This window comes from Myotis brandtii, unplaced genomic scaffold (genome assembly GCF_000412655.1).
Source record: "Myotis brandtii unplaced genomic scaffold, ASM41265v1 scaffold381, whole genome shotgun sequence".
In the NCBI taxonomy this organism is placed as follows: domain Eukaryota; kingdom Metazoa; phylum Chordata; class Mammalia; order Chiroptera; family Vespertilionidae; genus Myotis; species Myotis brandtii.
In genome coordinates, this window is record NW_005364633.1 from 548996 (window position 1) to 562341 (window position 13346).

A 13346-nucleotide genomic window follows, 5' to 3' on the forward strand; every position below is an offset into this window, starting at 1 on the left:
CCTTGTTAAAAAAAAATTTCTTATATTGTCTGCCATGATCAAGCTTTACATTTGTAATCAGAGAAACATGAATTTGACTTTATATCTATAATAATAAAAGCATAATATGCCCATTAGACCGGACATCCTTCCGGATGTCCTTCTGGACAAAGCTAGGGCTGCAAGGGAAAACCAGGTCCGGGGTGCCTGCCGGCGGCCGGAGGGAAAGCCCGGGTCCTGGGTGCCAGAGGGAAGCCGGTGCCAGTAGCCGGGGGAAGGAAGGCCTACTCTTGCACGAATGTTGTGCATCGGGCCTCTAGTAAAAATATAAGAGGCCGTTTAAGGGCTTTATAAAAATAAGATGTTATAGAATTATTTCCTAGAAAAACTCTAGAAGAAAACATTTCCTACCTCATTTCCTTTGCTTCCGGCAGTGGACTTCATCTCCTTTGGTTGCTTAGAAAAAGAAAACAGTGTTTACATGGAGACACGTTATCAGCTACATATCAAAATCACCCACTTTAGTGATTTTCTTGGTCACAATTTTGAAAGTAACCCAGATGTCTTCCAACTCATGGGACCCGACAGCTGCCCACATCACAGGAAGCAGCTTCCTGTTCGGCTGCCAGTTCGGAAACTTCCATCGAGCTCAGTGAGGAGGTTGGCAGACCACTAAGCCTGTGTGTTTCAGCCAACATTTTGGAAAGAGGCGATCATGCTGGATGTGCTTGAACGTATTCAGCACTCCTTTGTACCTCGAAGGGGTCATCCGAGCTAAGCCGTGAGGATTCCCAGGCCTGTGAAACTCCGCCTGGCACAGAGGACTGGGAAAGGAATGATGGGTCAGCTATACAGGAAGGACTAGGTACCGTTAGAGGACAGGGAGACTTCCTGACACAAAAATGTCCATGCTATGGATCACTTACTGAAACAGACAGAAAGCAAATGACATAGTGTGCACAATCTCATCTGGCTTTAAAAAGAATGAAAACAAAAATAAGGGTGTAAACAGTGTTACCTCAAGGTGGCGGGATTACAGGTGATGCTTTAATTTAAAAATTTTGCTTCTCTGATATTCTAAATCGACTTTTATATTGAAAGTGATTAAAGTTATTATGCAAAAATACATAATGAAAATGCTCTGCCACTAGAAGAGCAGTGTAGAGACTAAGGCTTGGGCTTTTACCGCTTTACTAATTTATTAGCAAACACTGTCCATTATTACAAATTCCCTGAGGACCGAAGTTAATCCTAAGCAAAAAAACAAGTGCTAGCTAGAAGGATGTATAACATGTGACTCCTCGTTGCATTTCAGTTAACAGTCTCACGTGGTAGGAATTCAGCTAAAAGGAAATGCCCCCTTCAGTACTGAAGAGCGAACAAAAACAAAACTAAAAACAAAAGCCAGCATGAGTTTGTTTAGGCAGATACCGTTCTGTGAACGTCAATTTTGTATCTGTTAGAAACTAGGCCTTTTGAGGCTGACTCGGTGGCGTCCCAACGTCCAGGGAAGATACTTCCTAAACGTTAACAAACCAGATGAGTAACACGTTTCTGGCGAGACCAGCCACAGGGTCCTTGGAATCTAAAAACGATGCAAAGCACAAGAAAGAGAAGCGAGAAGAGGACTCTCGGTGGAGAGGAAGTGGTGAGCACCAGAAGCAGCAGGATGCGGCTGGTCAGAGCTTTCTAGACATGCCAAGGCGAACCGCAGCTGTCATGCCAGAAGCACCCTGTCCCCCAGCTCACCGGTCTCAAGTGGACGTGCCTGCAGCCAGACCTGCTGTTCCGTGATGGCATTTCTCGGGGGCATTTAACAAACGAACCCAGGAATGGCTGTCCACTACAAGATGGATTACTCTTGTCATTATTACCAAAACCTAGGGACCAATTACTAAATATACACTGAGTGGCCAGATTATTATGACCACCCCATCAGTACTTCATTGACACTTCCAAAAATACTGAATATTGAAAACTTCCTAAGCAAATACTCTCAAGGTTTTATTATTATTATTATTTGCATAACTAATTCACTTCATTGTGCTGATGGGGTGGTCATAATAATCTGGCCGCTCAGTGTATTTAGGTACTGCTTCCCTGGTAAGAACTCAGACCTGAGTTTAGCTTCGGTGTTCCTTCTACCATTTTTAATTCTTCAATGACAGCATGTTGTTATAGCTCAACACACCCTTTAATCTCACGTGAGAAACATGAAGAAACAACATGCTGGGGTCCCAAGGCCTATTAGTAAAGATGTGCTTGATTTGAGAAGGAAGAGAAAGCTCGTGTAAGCTGACTGCGTACAGGTACCAGGCACTCACCAAATGGCGGAACTCTACCGAGAGGCTCCCGTTGGAAGATTCTTCGATGGACATGGCTTTGACGTGCGTTCCACACAGCACAAACCTGCGATTACTGGGGAAGAAATCTCAGCCGTTGACATGGTCTCAGGGAAAACAGACTTATGACAACAACAAAGAGTTCCAAAGTACAGGGCTTACCTCAGAGTGGAAACATTCCTGTAAACACAAGAAGATTTTTAAATAAGCTACGTAATAGACCTGGGAAAACTTTTTATAACACTTGAGAGGATAGTAGGCAAACCTTCATCCTCAGCGTTTAGAGCAAACTTTTACAAATAAGCCTTCACTGGCGTTCTGTTAAATGGTTGAACTTCAAAGTCCAATATTTGAAGTGCATTGATATGTAATGTTAGATAAATAAATGTAAACGTTTGAAATTATTCTATAAAATAAGAACAGTTCTTTTTAAAGAGTCTTACATTTTCATGTTTCAAAATGAAATTAGGTACTTACTTGTCAATTGATGCTTTCACCTTTACCTGATAATTTAGTTCTGGCAATTTTATTAGTAGTCTGGAAAGACACATAAATAAAAAATCAAAGGTAAAAATCACAAGTTCTACAAGCCTTTTGTACATTTAGAGATTTAGATATATTTATGGCATATACATATAAATCAGATTACATTATCTCCCTATGTTAGTGTGTTTTAAACATGTCCAATTCCTCTTTAGTTCTCCATGTTATTAATACTGACATCAGCCACTTAATATACTGACAAACATTTGGGAAGTGTTTCCATATTGCTGTAGTTGATGTGTGTTGGATAATACCTTGGCTAGGTCAGAAAAATAGCTATATATTTTGGTTCAAGCCAAAATTTGGGTTAAATGTATAAACGTAAGAAAAATCAAAGTCTATTGACATGGCTTCATTTTATTCTTGTACATTCATGCCCTGGGGTCTGGGGAGTCCCTCAGCCCGGCCTGCGCCCTCTTGCAGTCTGGGACCCCTTGGGGGATGTCCGCCTGCCGGCTGAGGCCCACTCCCCGCGTGAGCCCAGCTTCTGGCTGAGTGGCGCTCCCCCTGTGGGAGTGCACTGACCACCAGGGGGCAGCTCCTGAGTTGAGCATCTGGACCCTATTGGTCAGTGTGCATCATAGTGATTGGTCGTTCCACCGTTTGGTCGATTTGCATATTAGCCTTTTATTATATAGGATTTTAAGAACACATTTTGTAAGCTTACTAAAACGAAATGTTTTGATGATAACTGTTTTATGGTAAAAATATTGAGAAAGGCTAGGCCTCTGGTAGAATATGAAAAATTCAAACTTCAATGCATTTGCAATCTTTAAACATACTCTATTTAAGTAACAGCAAAAATGTCCATAATTTAAAAAGACATAATTTCAAATCAAGTGATTATAGGTCAGAATAACTTTCTTTAATTCCTTAATCTGCTGAGGGGCCCTTTTTCCTTTTGCTTTCCCCATCTCTTCCGAACTGTACCCTCTCTCTGTAGGTTCAGTTCGGTTTCTGAGATAACCACTCACTTACTCATTCATTTACTTATGCCCTCATCCCAAACTTCATTCATTCACTCAGCATGTATTGAGCTCCTCATACATATTCATTATGTGCTCTAGGCACTGGGGTACTGGGGTAGTGAAGATTGGGAAAGGGAGAGGTGTGGACTCTGCTATACATAAAAGGAAGAAGTCCACTCACATATATGGAATATAGAGAACGGTGGAGCAACTGGTGGGCATGAGAGACATATAAACACAGATACTAAACAGCCCGAACAAAAGGCGGGTAGAATGTCGTGAAGGTTCCTTCAATGTCCTGCATCAGGCACAGGACTGAGTTCAGGGTTTGGACTATGATAAGCGTGTAGTGTTGGTAGCAAGGGTTGGTATGCAATCAGGCAAGATGGTTTCCCTCTCTGCCTTCCTCTCTGTCCCTCTGCAGGAAGGGATCTGAGTCACGTGATGACTTGCAGGGAGTCCCCTGTTACCTCTCCCTTTGGCATAGAAGGATGCAGTGCTGTGGTAGAGAGGGGTTGAAGGGACAAACTTGAACGCTAAGTAGAGGTTCATCTATTCAGACAGGGGGGAACAGGGTCCAGAGAAGACAATGGGGACCCAGCGGTCAGGGAGAAGAGAAGGGCAGAACACTCACACCAGGGGCTCAGGGTCTTTGTCTCATGCAACCAGTTCAGACAGCGTGCCAGGTGGTGCCATTCAGGGACCTGTTCCACTCAGAACTCTGCGTAAGCAGTCCGGACTCACCCCCCTTTTTGTTCCAAAGAGTATCTTAGACTTCACATACCATCCATGGGGGCGTCTCAAGGGAAAGTAGGATGCTCACTACCCCTCTAATTTTACCTCCGTTTAGTGTTATATTGTCTTCTGGGTTACAGACAGATGAGAGGATGAAGAAACTATTTTTGAAAATTATAGAATTTTTACAAGGAACTTGGCCTTGGCTTTAGTTCTTAAGTCTTAGTGCAAGATTCACACAAGGAAATGATCAAGAATTTCGAGGAGGGTTTTTGAAATGCAAATTGAAGACAAAACGTCTTCCCTGTAAAAATGCAGAGGTGATGAATGTGAACTAAACTTACTCTGATGATCATTTTGCAATTCCTGAATGTCAAGTCCTCATGCTGCACACCTTAAACGTATACAGTAGTTACACTAATTACATCTCAACTAGAGGCCTGGTGCATGGGATTCATGCACTGGTGAGGGGTGTGGCCTGCAGGGATCCACCCGCTGTGGGAGCGCTCATCTGGCTCAGCCGAGAGGCTGTGGACCCTGTCAGCTAAGCGGTGCTCCCATTGTGGGAGCGCACTGACCACCAGGGGGCAGCTTCTGCATTGAGCATCTGCCCCCTGGTGGACAGTGAGCATCATAGCGACTGGTCGACTGGTCATTCTGGTTGTTCCGCCATTCAGTCGCTGGGCTTTTTTGTATAGGATAGAACTGAAAGAATAAAATAAGAATGAAGCTCCAATAGTGACATGTGATCAGGGACCATACTATAGCATCCTAGTTCACCTTGGGAGCTTTATCTCTTGTATTAGCCTAGGATTTCAGCTTTCTGGAGGTGAATGGTGACTAGTGATTTTAAACTGTGGGGCCCTGGAGATTGAAGCATGATGCAAAATCTCTGAAATCTTAAAGTCAAACTCATTAAGTGCCATTAGGGACAACGCTACATTTTGGTTGCTCCTGGTACTGGAAAGGATCAAATACATCGCTAAAGCAACAATAACACAGAAGTCATATCCATAAGTAAGTATACACTGAAAAACGTGGTGTTGAGTGTTTTCTCAGAAAAGCTAATAGGCTTATCACTGGGTAACACAGGGGAGACCGTGCCATGTATTTCCTGGAATGGACATTTGAAGCTTCCCCTAATCTGTCCTCATCTATCCTCTTCATCCGCTCTCTTCCCGCTCACAGGCTTAGGAAACAGACCTTGGAAGTCGTATTTCCTGGCTTCCTCCCTGCGAGCCTGCTCTCCTCTCCTCCGCTCTTCCCTCCGGGCCTTCCTCGGTGACCACAGTGCCTTCTCCGTCTCTGGTCTTCGCTCCCAGCAAGCTTTCATGGTGCTCGATGCTGTGATTTCAGGCTGCCGTGCTAATGCCCCTCATTGTCACACTTTCTACCAGCAGGGCCCTCACCTCCACATTCCTGCGGGCGCTGACCACAGCTGAGCGCCGGGCAAGCAGGAGGCGCTCAATGGAGAGCAGGTGGAGGAAGGCCCAGGGGGAGACACTGGCCTTGGTCACACAGTGACTGTGGCTCCATGCACACGTGAGATGATGGAACGCCCTGTGCCTACCTCAGCTTCACCGTGAACTGGATGAGCGTCTTCAGCACCATCGGCCTCTGGGGGTGGGTGGGCATGCATGGCTGCCGTTCAACCACAAACGAGCTAGATTCAAAGGAAGTCAAGTGTCACTTGAAAACACTGAACATATCGACAGGCTACAAACCACAGAGAAACAGGATGCTGTCCTCCCCTAAGGTCCACGTTTCCCACACGTAGAAGACACTCAAACCCCCAGCGAAGCTCAACTCTCTCCAAAGACACCTCACAGATAACTACCAGGAGAGGGAAAATGGCCTGGAGCCCATCCCTGCGTAACAACAGTAATTTATTCTTTTCTTTTCTTTTTTAAAAAAATATATTTTATTGATTTTTTTACAGAGAGGAAGGGAGAGGGATAGAGAGTTAGAAACATCGATGAGAGAGAAACACCGATCAGCTGCCTCCTGCACACCCCCTACTGGGGATGTGCCTGCAACCAAGGTACATGCCCTTGACTAGAATCGAACCTGGGACCCTTCAGTCCGCAGGCCGATGCTTTATCCACTGAGCCAACTCGGTCAGGGCCAGTAATTCATTCTTAATGATTAGAACTGAGTGGAGAGGAAAAGCCCCGTCTATTTTTATCCTACTAAACATAACATAGAAAGTTAATTTCATGCCATTTTTGAAGTAGACAGTAGGATTTCTGGCACATACTAGTTTTTTCTTTTTATTTTGGATGAGCTTATAAACAAACACATGTTCTCCAGCCTTCATTTCTTAGACATGCACTTGAGAAATCCTTGAAATCCTCTTTTTCTAAATGTTGACAAATGAACTTCAGGTGGGTGACGTGCTTGGTTCATGGAAAACGGACTCGGTTGGGGGGTGGGGGGGAGTACTGGTGAGCAGTGAAGAACAGAAATGTTTCCGGAACTCTCTGGAGCTTTACTCAGCTCACCCCAAGGCTCACTGTTTAGTTCCCTACCCCCCCTTCACCTTAATGCCAAACCCCCAGAGGGTGTCCCTACCACTCCAAGGCCTGGAGCTGCGGAGGCATTCAACGAGAACACTCACTTCTTAAAAATGCTGCAGATCAAGAAGGTGACTCTCTCGAGCAGGTGTGGCCTCTGCAGGGGGATGGGGTCCCCTTCGTACGTCACCTTGGAAGACTGCTCCTCCAGCTTCTCCAGCTGCCTTTTGAGCTGGAACAGACTTTCTGCCAACAGCGTGAAGCTACGGAAGCAAAGGATAAGCACAGGAAGTGTCCCCACGTCATCTCTATTATTTTAACTGTTCACTGTACTTAGCAAACAGTCACACGTTGAACTAAATCAATCACATACTCCCCTGAAAGGTCAGTGACAGTTGCTTACATGTTTTTTTTCCTTAATCCGTGTTTTCCTCTAAGATGCATGAGACAATGTTAAATATTTTCAACATTTTCTAATGTGTACCTTCAGTTACGGACAAGAAATGCCTTGTAATGACCCTCTGTTTAACACAGACCAGTCTGTGGAACATGTATGTTAAGAATTTGACACTCACCAAGGAGCAATGGAAGAGCATACTGAGAGCTTTAAAAATACATGGTGTGAAGCATGTTGTGTGTAAGAATCCTGAAGAAGAAACACAATATAAAACGAGCAGGTATGTTTGCTGTAAGTCCTAGGATTAGCCTGGGACTTATCGATGGAGATCCCTGGAGAAAGTTGCCTGCGTGTTCTCCTCACTCTGCCGAGACCCCAGCTCAGACGTGCAGAGGGGAGCGTGGGCCGAGGGCCTAAGAGGGAGACTGGGATGATGGAGAGGGAAGGGGCCTCCGCTATCTACCCAGGAGGCTGCCTTCGACAGACTGGGCACATCCGTCCCCTTAGCCCTGACCCGTCCGCGTAGCCCTGACCCGTCCCTTAGCCCTGACCCGTCCCCTAGCCCTGGCCCGTCCCCTTAGCCCTGGCCCATCCACGTAGCCCTGACCGCAGGTCTTCCCACATAACATCCATGCCCCAGGCGGCCTTGCAGGGAGCACGGCTGACCCCCCACTGGATGTGGATGGAGCCCCATTTCACAGCTGCCTTTGCTGTTCACCTTGTTTTCCCAACAACAGAGCACAGGGAGGTCAGAGAACCGCTGTCTCTCCCCCGGGAAACGTGTGCATCTCTGCAGGAGCCCAGCTCCTGGCTTTCCGGGGATGTGCCTGGCGGGCAGCGCTTCCCGTGCCAGTGTCCCGGTCCCCACGGATCGCACTGCATTGAGCTGTACCCTCTGAAGACAGTGTTAGATTCTGTTGACCATTTTCCTTCTTTTTTATTACATTTTCTAAGGTTTCTTTCCATCAGCTGGCTTGATTCTTGCCCCGGTGAAGGGGGAAACCCACTTTTTCTGCTAACACAAAGCGCTGCCTCTGATTACGAGCGCAGATGCTGCCCTGGTCCTGGGAGACTTTCCATGAAAATACAAAAACACATTGTTCTGGAAAACACAGCCTCAGGCTGAGCTTGGACATCTAAGGTTCACCTTCACAACGGAGGGATCTTCTCAAGCTCCTGAAGCTATGCTTCTGACGTCCCTAAGAAAGCATATGGATCGCTGGCTTCAAAAATCCCTGAGTCTGTTTGTTTGTTTGTCTGCTTATCCTCACCCGAGGATATTTTTCCACTGATTTTTAGAGAGAGGGGGAAAGACAGAGATACCGATGTGAGACAAACATCGATTGGTTGCCTCCTGCATGCGCCCCGACCAGGGCCTGGCCGGGGAGGAGCCTGCAACTGAGGTACGTGCCCTTGACCGGAATCAAACCCGGGACCCTTTGTCCGCAGGCGGATGCGCTATCCACTGAACAAAACTGGCTAGGGCTTGTAAGATTAAGTATATAAGAAAATTAAGCAATTCTTATGCATTTTATAAATTTCTACGATGCTCTTTCTCCACAAAGGAATAAAAGTGAAGAACATGTATATCACGACGTCTGTTGGTTTTCAACTGAGGAGCAGCCCCTGCTAGTCCACCATCCACCCCGGGGAGCTGGCACTCCGGCCCAAGCGGCTTTCTCCGGCTGAGCGACGCTGACCTTGGGTACATCCTGTGGTTTTCTCTAGAAACGGAAGTCAAGTGTCTCACCAGTTCTGAAGCTGGTCCAGCCCGCTGTGGAGGGGACCCCCGATGCAGGCGACCTGCTGCCGCCGCTTCCAGTCCTGCAGCTCCTCCGCCAGCATGCTGCTCATCAGCAGGTCCGTCTCGCTGACTATTTGGGTCAGCTTGCCCAGCGCTTCCTGGAAACAGAGAACACTGCTGAGATGCTCATGAGACACAACTAAGTCACTCTAACTCCACCTATAGAACGATGTGTCTGACCTATACCACCTTCTATTCGCCATTCCACTGCCTTTGCCAACCAGGAAGGTCTTACAGTCAAATAATGTCATGAAGAGAAAAGCCCAGTCCCAGAGAACATTCTCTTACTAAATACACTGAGACTATCATAGAATGTGTGAGTCCTGTGACAATCCTAAAAGGCTAATATGCAAATTGTCCCCTTGACTGGGAGTTCGACCACTCGCTATGACGTGCACTGACCACGGGGGGGCAGCACAGAACATGGCAGGCATTGGCGACTGGGCGCTGGCAGCGGGCGGCAGTGGAGGCGCTGCTGGCTCCAATGGGTCCCGACCAGAGCAGGAATGTGGCAGGACGGTGGAGCAGGTGAGCGGGCGGCGCCAGGCCAAGGCAGATGCAAGCTGGGCCCGACTGCCCCGCCGATTGCCCCGCAGATGGCAACCTGTGGTGGCGGTGGGGGGCAGGTTGCCACCCGGCTCCCAGGCGCTGAGGGAGCTGTGCAGGGGCCCGATGACTCAGGTGGAGGAGGATGCACAGGGGCCCAGGGCCCAGGTGCTGCCCAGGGCCCAGAGGTCATCTGGGACCTGCCCTTCCACGCCAGACGCTTGTGCTTCAATCGCCGACCAGGCCTAGGGACCGCACCCGTGCACAAGTTTCGTGCACCGGGCCTCTAGTATTGAATAAAGCCATATATCTGCTTTTAAAAAGATTTATACATTGAATTAATATTCTTATAAGCATGCTTATAAACATTTATTTTAAAATGTACTGATGAAAATGTGAGCCTTTCTGTGTTAGTTGTTGTTAGTACTTAACTGGGTTTTGGAAGATATAGTGGAGAAGTATAACTGTTAAAGGCCTAGGCATTCCTACCCTGGTTTTGCCACAGCTGTGTGAATCTGGATAAACCACTGCACTCTGCTGGAACTTGGTCTTCTGATCTATGCAATTATTTCCGAGGTTCTCTCTCTCCTTAAAATCCTATTCCTGAAGTTGAATAAGATGGCATGCATCAAACGTGTAGTATGCCTTTATTATGCATAAAACATTACGTTTATCTTGGATTAACCATCTGCATGTTTAAAATCTGATATGTAACTGTTTAAGTTTATAATTTAGGGTAAAATAAGTTTTATATTTACTTGTGCTAACACAAATTCCTGCATAAAAAAATGGAGAGAAACGTTCAGAGATAAAATACTGATTTATCCTATTTAATAAAATAGGATTTATTGAAAATTAAAATAGAGATGTTCCCCCCTCTTTTAAAATAGTTCATTGAGCCAGAAAAAAGTCCCTCCTCTCGCTGGGAGGAGGTTAGATTGAAAAATTCAGTCTTCAGTAAACTATCTTGAAATCCAGCGCGAGGTCATTTTTCAGCCTGGAAACTGGAACACTTAACTTTCCAATAAAATGTTGGTGCCTTCGAGGAATAGTTTACGTATTTTAGTTACACATATGTAGCGGGACCCATCGCAGCATATGATGTACAGCAGCTAAAAGAGTCACGTCTAAAATAGTGGCGAATAGAAAGCAGGTGACATGTTCACCCTGGCCTTGCTGGTAGCTACAGGCAATGTACCACATAAGCAAGAGAAACAGACTCTAGAGCAGTGATGGCGAACCTTTTGAGCTCGGCGTGTCAGCATTTTGAAAAACCCTAACTTAACTCTGGTGCCGTGTCACATAGAGAAATTTTTTGATATTTGCAACCATAGTAAAACAAAGACTTATATTTTTGATATTTATTATATATATATATATTTAGATTCTTTTTTTTCTTTAAATTCTTAATTAGTTAAGGTATTTTATATATTTAAATGCCACTTAACAAAGAAAAATCAACCAAAAAAATGAGTTCGCATGTCACCTCTGACACGCGTGTCATAGGTTTGCCATCACTGCTCTAGAGCAAGCATGTCGAACTCGCAGGCCCGCTTTTAAACGTAGAAGCACAGCAGACAGTATGGCCCTTTTCCTAGAAACGTTGCCATTGGCTCATTCAGCATAAATTCTTGTCCGTGGGATTAGATGCAGGACAAGGAAAAAAACAGCCAAAAGGCCAAGTTACAGCTCGTCACTGACCTTCCTCTTGAAGTCCAGGCTGTTGAGCATTTCTTGCAGAGTCAGCACCTCCTGACTCATCAGGGCATTGTTCTTGTCGCCCTGATCTGCGGGGGAAAAGAGAGCAGGCTGAGAGTCTCCCCGAGACCAAGGCCTCTGCCCTCCTCAGATGCAGGAGCCCTAGCGGGGCTGTTAGGGAGGGGGGCGTGGAAGTCAGTCTGTTCCTTGTGCCAGGAAGGGTCCCACCCCAGCACGGAGAGAGGAGCTCTATGTTGCAGCCCTTGGGAGAAGACCACGCTTCTGTCATGTTCCTTTTGGGGGTGTGGGAGAGAAGATAAAAAAGTCTGTATCATGGATTCCTTATCAGCCACCTCTACGTTGATGATAATCCGGGTTGGCTGACAGAAGCAGGAAAGGAAGAGGGCCTCTCCTTGTGCCCACGATTATATCGCATTTGACTCCTCCTGACGCCCCACCTCGTACCCAGGCGTTCTGAGAAACTGCCTGGTGGAGTTAGTGCTTTGTCTCCTTGGTCTCATGAACTAATAACAAAGACTAAGTCCTTCACTTTCCCCTTTTCTTTGCAAAACAGGCCAGCCTCACAGTAAAACTAGAAGCGGGAAAGAGTTGAAGATTTTCAAAACATCTCGGACAGAAGAAAAACCAAAAGGATGTATCCTCCTAAATGGAAGATGTGCAAGGAAAATCATATTATTTAATTTAAACATCAAATTTTATTGGTATAGAGCAAGCGATGGTTTCTACCAACCACTCACATCTATGAAAAGTGAACACGGGAACGCTGATCTGACTCATGTATTTGAAAAAGAGGCACCACGCCCTAGCCGGCGTGGCTCAGTGGATAGAGCGTCGGCCTGTGGACTGAAGGCTCCCAGGTTCGATTCCAGTCAAGGGCACATGCCTGGGTTGCAGGTTCGATCCCCAGTAGGGGGCGTGTGGGAGGCAGCCAATCAATGATTCTCTCTCATCATTGATGTTTCTATCTCTCCTTCTCCTTTCCTCTCTGAAATCAATAAAGAACTATATTAAAAAAACAAAAAGAAAAAGAAAAAAACTCTGAAAAAGAGGCACCAGGACAACAGTGTGTCAAATGCCCTATAAAACAGCAGATATCCCAAAAGGCATTCCTGGTTGCTTTATTTATTTTAAAATATATTTTTATTGATTTCAGAGAGGAAGGGAGAGGGAGAGAGAGATAGAAACATCAATGATGAGAGAGAATTATTGATTGTCTGCCTCCTGTACGCCCCACACTGGAGATGGAGGTCGCAACCTGGGCATGTGCCCTGACCGAGAATCAAACCATGACCTGGTTCATAGGTTGACACTCAACCACTAAGCCACTCCGGCCTGGCCCTGGTTGCTTTAATTCACAAATTCACTAACTCCTAACTGTGTAGCAAAATCTTGGTTATACAGCATTTTATCAACTCAAAACTTCATTAGCTAACATTTTCCCATCTCCACAACCAAGGATAGAACTTATTTTCCACATATCTTTCATTTCATTGCACTTAGAGCCAACAAAGTAAACATTTTATTTAAATGGGAAGATGATTATTTTCATTCTTCATAATTCTCATGGAGCACTGAAAGATATTAAATTAACTCTAATTGCAATATATTAAGTTCAAAGTAATTTTTCCATTTAATGTATTGTGTTATATTCCAACTAGAGGCCTGGTGCATGAATTCGTCCCCGGTGGGGTCTCTCGGCCTGGCTGGCAATCGGGGCTGATTGGGGCCTTCTCGCCAGGGGGAGGGACCACAGGAGGTTGGCCGGCCGAAGGAGGTTGGCTGTGGGAGCGTACTGACTAC

The 13346-nt window shown here is 45.9% G+C and overlaps 1 protein-coding gene across 1 annotated transcript in view; it reads right to left on the bottom strand.

Annotated features, from left to right (window-relative positions):
- STAT4 (signal transducer and activator of transcription 4) overlaps positions 1–13346 on the bottom strand; it is a 74848-nt gene that overhangs the window by 19043 nt on the left and 42459 nt on the right. The window contains exons 6-13 of the mRNA XM_005872450.2: positions 11529–11614; positions 9228–9379; positions 7185–7343; positions 6138–6230; positions 2799–2858; positions 2484–2501; positions 2304–2397; positions 391–435 (exon numbers count right to left, since the gene is read on the bottom strand). Of these exons, the coding sequence (XP_005872512.1) occupies positions 391–435; positions 2304–2397; positions 2484–2501; positions 2799–2858; positions 6138–6230; positions 7185–7343; positions 9228–9379; positions 11529–11614 (707 nt within the window). The remainder of the gene's footprint in view (positions 1–390; positions 436–2303; positions 2398–2483; positions 2502–2798; positions 2859–6137; positions 6231–7184; positions 7344–9227; positions 9380–11528; positions 11615–13346) is intronic.